Source organism: Galeopterus variegatus, unplaced genomic scaffold, assembly GCF_000696425.1.
Source record: "Galeopterus variegatus unplaced genomic scaffold, G_variegatus-3.0.2 Scaffold1, whole genome shotgun sequence".
NCBI lineage: Eukaryota > Metazoa > Chordata > Mammalia > Dermoptera > Cynocephalidae > Galeopterus > Galeopterus variegatus.
Window position 1 is genome coordinate 1,587,710 of NW_007726112.1, and position 13,134 is coordinate 1,600,843.

The following is a 13,134-nucleotide window of genomic DNA, read 5'->3' on the forward strand; positions in this document are numbered from 1 at the left end:
AATTATCCTGTGGGCAAGAGCCTTAAAAATCTGAAATCCTAGGTAAAGCAGCACAAACAAAATGTATGGTTTCCTCCAAAATATAAAAGCATAAAATCATTGCTCTCTAATCAGTTTTTTTTTTTTTGGCCATCCGTGTCTTCTCCTAGCAAAAGCAGAAAGAAGACAAAACCATAATCAAGACTTGGGATCCGCTATATGTTTTTATGCAAGTAGATGTGGGAGGTAAGGCAGACAGGATGAGAAGGGGACTCTGCCACCAATTGGTCATGGCTCCTGGATACATCCCTGAACACCTTTGGTTCTCTGTTTCTCAGGTTATCCTTCGAGATCTCTTCCAGATTGTTCTATAGATATTGATGAGGGTACTTCAAAAGTTTGTGGAAGAAATAGAATTTAAAGATAATACAAATCTTTACAAGAACTTTTTGAAGCACCCTCATATGTGTCATTGATAAAAACGGGCACCCAAGGAAGGTGACATCTATCCTGCTATTTTCTACAGATATCACTGACCTGAGAAGCTGGGATCGAGAAAACGCCCGGACTCAGCCTGAAGAGTCTAGCCCCTCAGCACTGCAGCCAGCTGCCTGGGCGATCTCTGAAACCGAAAGTGACCTCACTTATGGGGAAGTGGAGCAAAGATTAGATTTGCTTCAAGAGCAACTGAACAGGTATAAGCAGTGGTGAACTAAAGGAGAACATGGCCCAAGCCCTTACACGGGTCTAGCATGACTCCTTGTAAATAGCACATTCCTCTTGCCATAATCCCACGTTTTCCTTATATACTTATTTAAAATAAGACTACAAGTTGACAGAATTTTTAATTTGTGTTGTAAGAAACATTTGTTTAGAACACTGCTTACTTCTGGCAGCATAAATCCTATTCCTATTATTTCTTTACTTGTCATACAATTAGTATATTAACAGCACTGGCTACCTTAGAAAACTCCTTTATTTCCCCCTCAAAATAATTTGTGTTTAACTTGTTAACTAATTCCCTTCCTCTTTTAATCCTCCTTTCATGCTTTTTGGTTGTTCTTGGTAATTTAGTTATGTGTTATGGCATTTTGAAAATACCTATATCCATGAAGTGATTTAAATATTTAGTTATTTAGTCAACTTCTCAAAAATGTGATTAAATTGAAAATCCCACAGAATTGAAGCCCAGGTCCTCTTCATTTTCCCTTCACCTTTGATTTAGACCATTTAATATGAGAATAAGTTTTGGTTTTAGAGAGGGGTAACTCCTTCACCCGTATCTGCGGGGTGTCTTTAAATTTAAATTGGTCAAAAAGATTCAGAAAAAATATGTGAGTGAGTATGTATATTTGCTTTAATTGTGTTTTACTTGGGAATTTTGTCTTGATCCAATGGTAGCCCTCAATTATACCACCAGGCAAGGTATCGCAGTGGTCACAGATAGAAAACCATATGAACTAAATTAAACTTCTGAAATCACAGGATTTATTAAATCAATTTAAAACACACAATGAGAGATGAGGGAAGCCAGATGAGGTAATTAACACATTTCAAACAAGCACAACAATGATAAAACTACCACTACCTGAATCCTGTTTACACAGTATTCATTCATCTGCTGCATGAACCTTCCCTGCCCATACTGTGGTGAAAAAGGACCAGAGTCGAGGTTTGCACAAAGCTCCACAGACAAAAAAAAATAAAATCTCTTCTGCCACTGGCACACAATTGCTTCGTCACAGAGATGCAAGGCCTAGCCTACAGGGCCACAGCTGAGGCTCTCCAATTATGCTGCTCAACAGCCATGTGCTTTATCAGTCTTTTGTAGATAAAGATATGTGGAGCCAGAATGAGACTATACTAGGTGTCACCAATGGATGACCAAATTTAGTGGTGACAGTTGTCCACCCAGAGGTGATATGAGGACATTTTGTTCCTTCTATCTCTACATATAAGCAACACTCTTGTCTGTTACATCATATTTCTATTCTATCTTTGGTATGCCTTGCAGGTTACTAGCATGCCATGTGTATTTAATATATCTTATGAATTCTGTCCATGTCTACCAAGCTGCTTGCTTACTCACCTGCACTTAACACATCTATGAGTTTTGCCTGTATCACATACACTTCTTGTTTCCTTATTGCCTATGCTTAGTATTTCTTACACATTTTGTCCATGCCCTTTGTTGCTGAAAAAGTGAGTAAATGAACGAATGGATGAATGACAGGGACAGCTGTGATTTCTTTAGCACAATACTAGCATAGTACTGTACTTGCAGTTGGTTAGCCTAGGTAAAAATCTTAACTCGGCTGTTTAATTGTTTACAAGATGACTGGATCATCATTGAAACTTCCCTAGCCTCAGTTTCCTGCTTTGACTCATACCTACCAGCAGTGTTGTAAGGACTTAAATAATATACATGGAGACCATATACACTATCCAAAATGGAAGATGTGCTTGCAGCTAAGTAAAATCTGATTAAAAATGAACTTCACTTCTACTACTGGTGTTCATGTGAGTGTACTTTCCCACTTTACATGTATTTCCTGATTTGGACCTTCTTCAGGACTAAAATTAGGATTTCAGTGTACTCTTGTTGCCCTGTCATGGGTACCAATCATTGCTCCTAGAATAAGTCAAAGATTACTGAAAACATTTGTTATCGATATGTCCTGGAGCTAAAAGTATAAATTTCTAAGGGCACATACGTCTAGGACTAATTTGGTTTGCATCCACCCATTAGTAATAAAAATTGTTATTGCTATTTTAATACATAGTATATTATTACTATATGAAACTTTTCCACAGCCAAAGTGCAATTATAAATCTCTTGTGACATGTCCCCAGCCTCTGTATGTGCTTTCTGAAGAGGTTTTGAATTGCTACCATCGTTACCACTCCTTTGACTAATTATTTTTCTAATTATCTCTGATATTTTCACAAACATTATTGCCTAACTCAGCTTAACCTATTTTGGATTTAAAATCCTAAATACTACATTTTTGTAGTACTGACATCTCCAACAAACTCTTTCCACCTGTATTAGTCCATTTTTGTTGCTTATAACAAAATACTGGAAACTAGGTGATTTACAAAGAAAAACAAAATTTATATCTTAGTTTCTGAGGCTGGGAAGTCCATCTGGTGGTGGCAACAGTAGCCCGGGGGTATCACATGGCAAGATGGTGAAAGCAGATAGCAGAGAGAGCAGGAGAAACAGACTATCCTCAGAACATAACCCTGACCACCATTTTTAATTCATTCACTACTGCATGGTCCTACAATCTAATCACCTCTTCTAGGCTCCATCTTCAATAATAATCCTTACCATAATAGGATTTCCCACCCTCTTAACAGTCACAGTGGAGGCTAAGTTTCTAATGCATGAAACTTGGGGGACACAATTCAAGCTTCGGTGAGTTTTGGGGGGACATAATTCAATCCACTACACTGCCACTTTAGAAGGCAAAAGTATGGAAAACAAGTTTGAACAGGGGAGCTCAATTCAGGCTTCTACTTTGCAGGGTGAGAATCCTGGGACACTTTCCAGAGTTAGTCTTACCCTGTTTGGCTTTGGCATTTGTTCAAATGTAGAACTGTGAGTTTCTACATAATTTATCTCATCAGAATACACATATTTAGTATACAACGCAATAAAAACAAATATCGTGAATGGTACTTGCTGCTACTTCTTTTCTGCTTTCATGGACAGTTAACTATATGTAGGGTTAAAGGTTTACATTTAAAAAATTTGCTTTTATATTTATATATTATGCCTGCAGATACATATATTTAGGTAAATCACTAACACCTGCTCCTACAGCAGTGCTTCTCAAACTTTAATGTGTATTCAAATCACCAGGGAATTTTGTTAAAATGCAGGTTCTAAGTCAGTAGTAGGTCTGAGAATAGGCAGAGATTCCACAATCTACAAGCTTCCAGAAATGCCCAATGCTGCTTGTCTAAGCACCACACTTTGAGTAGGGAGGCCCTATAAAATGTAAAAATTGTTAGTAAGGACTTCTTTGCCGAACACCCAGAGCAATTGATCTGCATGCTTCTTATATGGCATTGAGTGTGTGCTTCACATAGTGTTAAAGTGATTTATGCACTTCCTTCATTTTACCTTCCTAAGTGGTCACCTCCTGTCAGCACTGTGAGATCACATCCCATATTTATTCAGCATGGTCTCCCCTAACCTTTCTACTTAATATGTGCCTGGTGCATTGTGAATCTTCGAATGAATGAATGAAAATATTCATTTCACATAGCTTTATAGCTATGCCGACAAAAAATAGAGTTCTAAAACTGGCTATTTTCTGTTTTAAAGACGAATCTGGCTTTTTTTTTTTTTTTAATTCTCTGTAATGCTTTCTGATTAAAGCGGATTATTTTGTCCCAGAAGAACAGTCCATTCCAATTAAGCCAATAGACCACTGTTATAAAATATGAAAATATGAAGATACTTCAAAAAGTTCATGGAAAAATGGAATTAAAAGATAATAGGAATCCTTCCATGAACTTTTTGAAGTACTCTCATAAAACCCTATGCATAGCAAAGAAACTTCTCACTAAAGCTCCCCTTTGTTAAACTACTCAAAATATCAATCAGTTAATAAAACTAAGTATTCAAAATTACTGCAGGAAGAGAGAATGTCATTTGGATAGTCTCAGTGGTATCTCAGAAGGGGCACTGAGAAGTAGGATATTTATAGGACTTTGAAGTGTGGGCCTTTCAAGATAGGAAGCTGATTGGAACTGAACAAGGTCATAACATAATACTTTAGGATTGATGGACATAGTGAGGTGAGGAACTTGAAGTAAGCCTTGATTAAGAAGTTATTTGTTCAGGTAGCAGACTACTGTCTCCAATGTGTTGATTTGTAGAAATTTCCTGAAATAGCGAAGGTATTTATTTGCTTATAAAGTTTTCCTGAAACAAACAACTAAGTCATCTTGACAGACGTGGGATATACTCTTAAGTCATGTTGACACCAACAGCCTCTGTTCTCACCTCACGCCAGCCAGTTCACCTGTACATGGTGTTCTTGTGCGTGAGTCCTACTCATGGCAGATGGCTGCAATCACTGGGCGTGTGGATGCTGAAGCCTCATCTTCCAATAAATTTTTCCCTATTATTCTATTCAAATAGAATCCATGATAAAGTGATCCTATTTCTCAGAGACTCCAGCTGCTTGACAAAGATTTTATATGACTCAAAAATATCATCATAAATTTGGACTCTCTATTGGGCATTGAATTTCAATTGTTGATGTTTTTATTCCAGTTCCCACCCCCAAATCCTTTCACACTCAATGTAATAAACGTTGTGTAAGCCACTCACTATAAAATGCTGTTAATGATGGGATAGATTTATACACAAATATTTATGATGAAGTCTGAATGCAGAATTTGGGGGGGGGGGCCTCAGAGGAGAGAGAAAGTAATTCCGAATAGGTTAAATAAGGCAAGATTTTTGGATGCAGATAAAATTTGAGCTGGGCCTTTAAGAATGAAAGGAAAAGTTGATGCATAACAATAAAATAACGTCCACTCAGTTTAGCTGGTGCCATGAAAAAGTAGATCAGGCCTTCAGGTAACAAGTACATAAAGAAACCACTTGATAACTCAATTTTCCCTTTTTAGTGTGTACTTTTGACATTTGCAAGATATAATCATGTATAACTTACAGCTATTGGTTTAGAAGACAATAAGCTATGTGGCTATATTTACCACCTATAGAAAACCTTGTAAAAATAATGTGTTATTGTGATTCTTAGAAGGCAGATTTGGATTTGGAGTGTTAATTAATATCAAAAACTAAAATTAAAAAAATGATTTTTTTGATGTTTTTCAGGTTTATTCTGTTCTCTTTCAAATCAAAGGCTAAGTTCTGTCCACTCTGAATTTCACAAATATACCATGTATTTAATTGAGCAAAATTAATGCTCTGATTTTAACATTTTTGGTAAGATTTACCTTCTTTTTGCATTTTTCATTCAGAGACAAACCAGTAAGCACAAATAAGTGAAAAGTCAGAAGAAATTTCTAAAGAGGCATATGGTTCAAGTTTTCTGTTCTTATGAACACAAAATTTCCTCTGTATTCAATGCTGTTATATGCAAAGAAGGGGAATCTGACCAATAGTATTTTGCTGTTTTTCCTTAAATTTTGATTTAAAATGGGAATGAAATGAACAGGCTAGTTGATTACTTGTGAACTTTGGGGAAAAAATGGTCAGACTGGTACTTGGCAAGCCAGATAGGTCAGAGAAGCAAGTGAACTTTTAAGTTTGGTCTGCTTCTTAAATAGCAAAGGCCTTGAATTGTAGATGGTAAAGGAATTTAGCATTTAACAGCATTAAAGGAAGTATATGATGAATAATATACAGTACTTGATATGAACAAGAAAGAGGCAAGGTAAAATGATGTTGATATAAATTTGAAACAAGAAATTATCCTGGGATGCTGCAATTATGAAAGAAATATGCTACCAATCTATTGTTTAAAGAGTAAATAAAACATTCACAAGAAACTGAGTAAAGCCTAATGAAAAAGCAAAGACAATTACTAATTAAAAATAGATTCTCAGTGTTTCACATTTTGAAATCAATAAAAAGGTTAGTAAAAATGTAGTTTGTTCCATTTACCTGTTTTTCTGTCAAAATCTTAATAAATGAGCAGGAAAGCAATGGTCTTCATGAGAATCATCAGTGAGACAGAAAGTGAAGATTAGTCAGGAAAGAATCTCTGTGCTCCCTCTCCTGTCCTTCTTGTTTAAAGCAGGGCCATAATTCTGTTTGTTGGTAGTGCTGAAATTTTCTCAAATGCTCTTGCAATCCTGGACTATTTTAGCACTGTCTTTTACTACTTCTGTCTGTCCTGCAGACTTGAATCCCAAATGACGGCTGATATCCAGACCATCTTACAGTTGCTGCAGAAACAAGCTACTGTGGTTCCCCCAGCCTACAGTATGGTGACGGCAGGAACAGATTATCAGAGACCCGTCATCCGCCTGATGAGAACCAGTCCTCCAGTCGCATCCATTAAAACTGACCGAAGTTTTAGTCCTTCCTCACAAGTGAGTGTAGGAATTGCTCACCCAACAGTGTCTCTCAAAGTATGTTACTAGTGGCCACCAGAGTCGGAATCACCTCGGGTGCTGCGAAAAATACAGATTTACATTCCCATCTCTGTTTCTACTCAATTACAATTTCTGGAAATGGGCCCTGTAATCTGCATTTTAAAAAAGCTCCCCACTGATTATTACCTCTTTTAAAGTTTGAGAACAATGGACCTAGAAGAATGGTTTCAAACTTTGGCAATTTTTCTTTAAAGAAAAATCTTTTTTCCAGAACCAATCCACTTAAGTTTATGTGCTATAGAGCTTTGAAAGCTAAGAAATAACCCTGAGTCCAAAAAGTACATCAGAGAAAAATCTATAACTTGCTCCAGTGACAATAGGCTGGGTGGGATCTCAGGAAGGAAAGAAAAAGCAATACCAACTGGCCAGATTAGACCTGAGGTTCAAAGGAATCAGAGCAGTAATCTCATCTGTGCCCCACCCATCCCCAGAGATCACTAAATTTCTCTCACTAAGATGATAAACAAGATAAGAGGAGGAACATAAAGCATCCATTATCCCACCTCTGAAGTACTCTAAGAGGGCCTAAAAAATTGTGTTAATTTGAGAAGTCTGTCTTAGAATCTTACCTTGGGGATTAGTGTTAAAACATTATAGCCAAATTAGTCCCAAGAACAATGGGTTAAATAAGAATTTACAGAATAATCTTGTAAAACTTTTTGTATGTTTGGGAATTTAGTACAGAACATCCTGGGAAATGAAACTACATTCGTAACAGAAGGTAATGTGCCAGAAATAATGCTATCTTTCTGAAATATGCAGATAGAAATTAATTTATCTTTAGTTTTGAATGGCTGGGAAATATGTAAAACCATGTATTTTCTTCATTTTTAGCAGATATAGATAACATAGTCTGACTAGGGATGGGTGATTTTTCATCCTTCCTTTTTTCTTTCCTTATCCCCCCTTAGTCACCAAGTGACCCACATTTCCCATCCCAGTTTTATCTTAAATTTTGAATTAAAACTCATCTGGAAAACTCAATGTGAAATAATGTGGGGAAAAAAAATCTGATCTTTTTAACCTGGCTTCGGGGTAAAATTAAAGTGCTTGGAATGGGTATTCAGGATTATAACCAACCTTCAATATCTTGACTTACTTTAGGAACAAAATGTTGGTTAATACCATTAATCAAATAAAGATTAATGGGGAAAGAAAACACATTTATATTTTAGAAGTGTAATTTTTTATGATTGTCAATGTGAATTGTAAACATGGTTTCTTTTCTTTCTGTCAGTGTCCTGAATTTCTAGACCTTGAAAAATCTAAACTTAAATCCAAAGAATCCCTCTCAAGTGAGGTGCATCTGAACACAGCTTCGGAAGACAACTTGACTTCACTTTTAAAACAAGACAGTGATCTCTCTTTAGAGCTTCACCTACGGCAAAGAAAAACTTATCTTCATCCAATTAGGCACGCTTCTTTGCCAAATTCATCCCTAAGCACTGTAGGAATCTTGGGTCTTCATAGGCATGTTTCTGATCCTGGTCTCCCGGGGAAATAACGGTTTTGTACTATTTACTCTACATACAATGTAAGTGCTTTTAATGGCTGTTTTCCTTTTTGTATTTAAATCCTCTCTACTTGACTCAGGGGCTCACAAGTTACCATTATATGCAAAAGTACTGTATATTTTCCTAAATTGAAGCTTGTAAGGTAAAATTAAGCAGTTAGGATGTAAATATATATAAGAACTTTTGGTTCCAAATGTTTAAAAACTGCCAGCATCTCAAGGCACTCTATTTTTTATTTTTATTTTTTAAATCATGTGCATGTTAGGAAACTCCAATTTCTCTTGCATGGAGACTCCTATTTACTGCTTTTACTAACCAAGTACTTTGTTATAAAAATGCCTTCTAATCAAACAAGAAACCAAGAGATAAAAGTGTTCATGGATGCAACTCAAATGATCTTCAAGTCATGGAAGTTTGAGGGGGATAAAGGGAACTTAGTCACTTTTGAGTACAGATATCCTTCTGTATTCAGATATTTATAGTTATATTCATTTCTCCACACTGAAAAAACAAACAACGTTTAAGAGTTATAAATCTTAAGACAGTGTAGGAAGCCTTCTTCCAATACATGAATATAGGCCAACATTAATAAGATCAAAAGGGTCTTTCTACTTAAAATTCTGTCACTGATTTCATTCACAAACCATTTAAAATATTTTTCACTGGCATATTTCCTTGAAGGTTTAAAAACAAGTTTCTCTAATTTTGCTCTTTTGTGGGGGAGGAGGGTCTCCTTAAGAACTGCTAATGTGTGATTGACACAAACTGATATCCACAGCTTTCTTCTGATTCATATTTTAGAGCAATCTTGAATTTGATCAAAATAGTGAACTCGAATAGTTTTCAAAGAATGTGCAATTCCAGTGGATGTGCATGGCAAAACCAGTTTTCATTGTCTTTGCTGTTCTATATCTTTCTAATCCCAGCTGTGGCGAAACAATGTGCATTTACCTGCCTAGAAAAGAAATTCACACACCAGCATAAAATTTCAGTTTTGTTTGGTTATTCAAAAACTTTTTCTAATCAAAGATTAATTGCAAGTATATTTGCAATTACATATGGATTGAGCTGAATATATCGACCCCAAAATATTGGAACATGCAATGGAATATATTTTAATATCTTCAACTATTAGAATGTTTTTGAAGGGGGGACATATGTCTCTCATAAAATCAGGATGCAGAAAAAAATTACAAGTTAATTTAAGATTCTGATCAGTCAAGTTCTAGTTAAGAAATTTCATTTTTTAATTCAAGTACAGTTTTAAAATTATTATGAACTGATCCATTATATCCTTTCCTTCTGAACAAAAATTTTTAAATTTTTTGGAAGTTTCTTAGTTCTTTACTAACTCTTACACTTACATATAGTTTTAAAGAAACATATCTGTGCACATTATCAAATGGATTAATTATTATCTCTTCAGGATAGAAATATAGTCTATTGATTTTCCTTACCTTTGACACTAATCGATTAATCATCTTCAAATGCAAGTAATTCATTTAAATTTAGAAAAACTATTGCACTGTTTAAAATGTGATTAAAGTGACGTTAAATTGCTCCCTGCATATTTTTAAATGGTCACATAAATTGGTAATTTATGTGGGAGGCCATCTGTAAGCATGGAAGTGTTCTTATCCCTGCTTAATCTTTGCAAAACCAAAACATGAATGATCAAGTACATGTGGCAAAATGACCAGTCAACTCAACAAAAGTTTAGTAATTATAACCAGTTTCCCAAACCATTTGGTGTTAATGCAGATACATATTTAGGAACTGACTCTTTTACTCCCTCATCCAACAAAGGTTTAATAGGTATCTAATGAGAGAGTGTCACATAAATGACTAATGCTGATTCAGAGGGCTTTTTAGGGATTTTATTTCTATATTGGGACACATTTTTGCAGCTGCAACAAACTTCATAAGGATTGCCAGCCTAAACTCCAGGAACATTCAGAATGAAGTCACCAGAGGCTATTCATTTGTAGGGAAGAGATGATTTGGCAGGTGAGGAGTTGAGATCCGATTGTTTGATTAGTGAATGCTTCAGCTGCAACATTTGGTATGACATGCATAAAATTCAGCCTTCCACATAAAGCTTCTATTTATACTTCTTTATAAAATTGAGTATGAAGGAATGGGAAGATGGAGAACGGTGTGTAAGCATCCAGTTTGTTTAAATTCTAGCACAGCACAAACCTTTTTCCTTTTTAATTCCTTGATAAAAAATAATTGCTTTATATCAAAATCTTAACTCTCAGAGAGTTGGACAGGATTAGAAAGGTCCGTTCCTACAAGACATTAGCTTTTTAAAAGAGCCTGAGCAATCTAAAGATGCAGTTAGTTAGGCATAAATGTCAGAAGAATCAGTGTTTAAATGGACCTGTAGATGACCAAAACAATTATATTGATGCACAAAATTCATGTCCCTGCCTCAGCCATAGATCTAAAAGCCTAAACTCACCATCACACTCCCCAGTGGCTGTAGCAAAAACAGTCTAACCCCTCCATCTTGGGATCCTGCTGAGGGCCAGGTCTACCTGCTGCAGCCAATCATAACCTCAGTACAGCAGTAGCTTTCTCTCTAGGTAACAGAAGCACTAACATAACACCTTTTGCCCTTCACCTAAAAATAATGTTACCTGGTCCCCTGGCTTAAATAAAATGTCATCTAAGATTTAAAGTTTGTTTGAAATAGATGATTTCCTGCTGTTATTGCCAGGCGGAGAGCTGAAACTTAGACTTATCATTTTACCCCATAGAAATCTCATACTTTAATTAGTTGATGAGAAAACCAGGAATGAAAAATGCTGAAGCTATGTTCTTGAAGGTTTTTTTTAATTAATAGTCACTCATTCAACAAACATGTGAAGGCAGTGGGCAGATATGGGACAGCATAATTTCTTAAGTCCATTACAGTGGATTGGTCATAGAGCTGAACTTTCATACTCTTCTAGTCAGGAGATATGGAAACTAAGTCAAGGCATAGTAGCATTTGGAGTCAGGTTACATATGAGTACATGAGTTGCCTACAAGTTCCTTTTAGAGATTAACCTTCAACAATGCCTTCAAAATGCCTAGAAGAACAATATCCTTATCCAAATGTCATTTGAAAATCCCATCATACATTATCTAAGGATAAAATTTATCACCTCATCAGCATATCTAAAATAATTATTAAACAGTATTTTTACTCTGAATGTGTTTCATGGTTTAAAAAAAGATTCAGTAGATTGATCAGTTATTAGAAATGAATTATAACATTGACTAATGTATAATTTAATATAGTGTAGTCTTTAAATTGCTTATCCATAGCTAAAATCAAAAGTAGATCAGTATTTGTAAACAGATTTATTGCAAATCAAAATTTTTGTAAATAATCAAAAAATTCAAATGTGAAGAGATTTCTAATCATATTTTTGCAGTGAAACAAATGTGTCTATCATGTGAGTTCAGTGACGCATTTGGAAGACAGGATGATGTAAGACAACGGTCCTCAAACTGTGGTCCTTGAATTAGCAGTAGCAGTATCAGCTGAGAACTTGTCAGAATGTGTATTCTTGGGCCCCATTCCAGATCTACTCAATCAGACACTTTGGTGGTAGGACCTGGCAAGCATTTTTTTAGCAAACCCTCCTCTACATGATCCTTATGCACACTAAAATTTTGAGAGTCACCATTTGTAGAAGAGCAAGCATAGGCTCTGCAGTTAGACCAACGTGGGTTTCAACATGAGTTTTTTCATTAATAGCTGTGTGATCCTGAGCAAGTTAATTAACTCCCTGCATCTTTTTCCTGAATATGTAAAATGAGGTAATGATATCTGCCTCACAAAAGCTTAAGGAGAAAATGAGATAAAATATAGTAAAGTGTCTGGCACATAGCAGGTGCTCAAAAAAAATGCTAGATTATTTGTTTCTTATCTAGGAACATGACATTAAAAATAATAAGGAAAACAAATAACTTTCCACAATTTTGCTTTTGCACAATGTGCTGTCTCCAGTTAAAAAACTGTTACCAAGACTGAAATTTTTGATTCAGAAAAACCTACCTGTACCCATTTTATCTCTTGACTGTACTTTGCACTATTAGGTTTATAGCTTTAAATACTTACCATTTACAATAATAGTAGTGAGAGTGTGAATCTCATTGTTACAAACATATCTACTCTGAATCGATGTTAAACACCACATATGTAAAGGTGATCTGTCGAATTCAGTACTACTAGAATGTACTCTATAAAGGCTGGCTCACTGTGGAAGTCCCTCTTTATATCCATAGTCCCCAGATGGATATTTGAAAATACATTTACAAAATTCAATTTTGAAAGTAAATACACATCTATTTTTTCAGAAAATAGAATTTTACAGTTGTAATGGTTATTTTCAGGCATCTAGGCCTACTTCCTCATTGTGCAGATACATCATATAAGTCTTAGATGGCCCAAGCTCTTGTGTGGAATGGTGGAGATTACAATGGACTCAGTGTGGTA

The 13,134-nt window shown here is 35.6% G+C and overlaps 1 protein-coding gene across 2 annotated transcripts in view; it reads left to right on the forward strand.

The window, feature by feature from the left end:
• KCNH7 (potassium voltage-gated channel, subfamily H (eag-related), member 7) overlaps nucleotides 1-13,134 on the forward strand; it is a 504,650-nt gene that overhangs the window by 465,886 nt on the left and 25,630 nt on the right. The window contains exons 14-16 of one of the 2 annotated variants that reach the window (XM_008579962.1): nucleotides 506-674; nucleotides 6,873-7,065; nucleotides 8,366-8,662. In XM_008579962.1, coding sequence (XP_008578184.1) covers nucleotides 506-674; nucleotides 6,873-7,065; nucleotides 8,366-8,632 — 629 coding nt within the window. In that variant the 3' untranslated portion in view covers nucleotides 8,633-8,662. Of the gene's footprint in view, nucleotides 1-505; nucleotides 675-6,872; nucleotides 7,133-8,365; nucleotides 8,663-13,134 lie in introns of those variants that run through there. The other variant, XM_008580673.1, reaches the window with a different exon arrangement.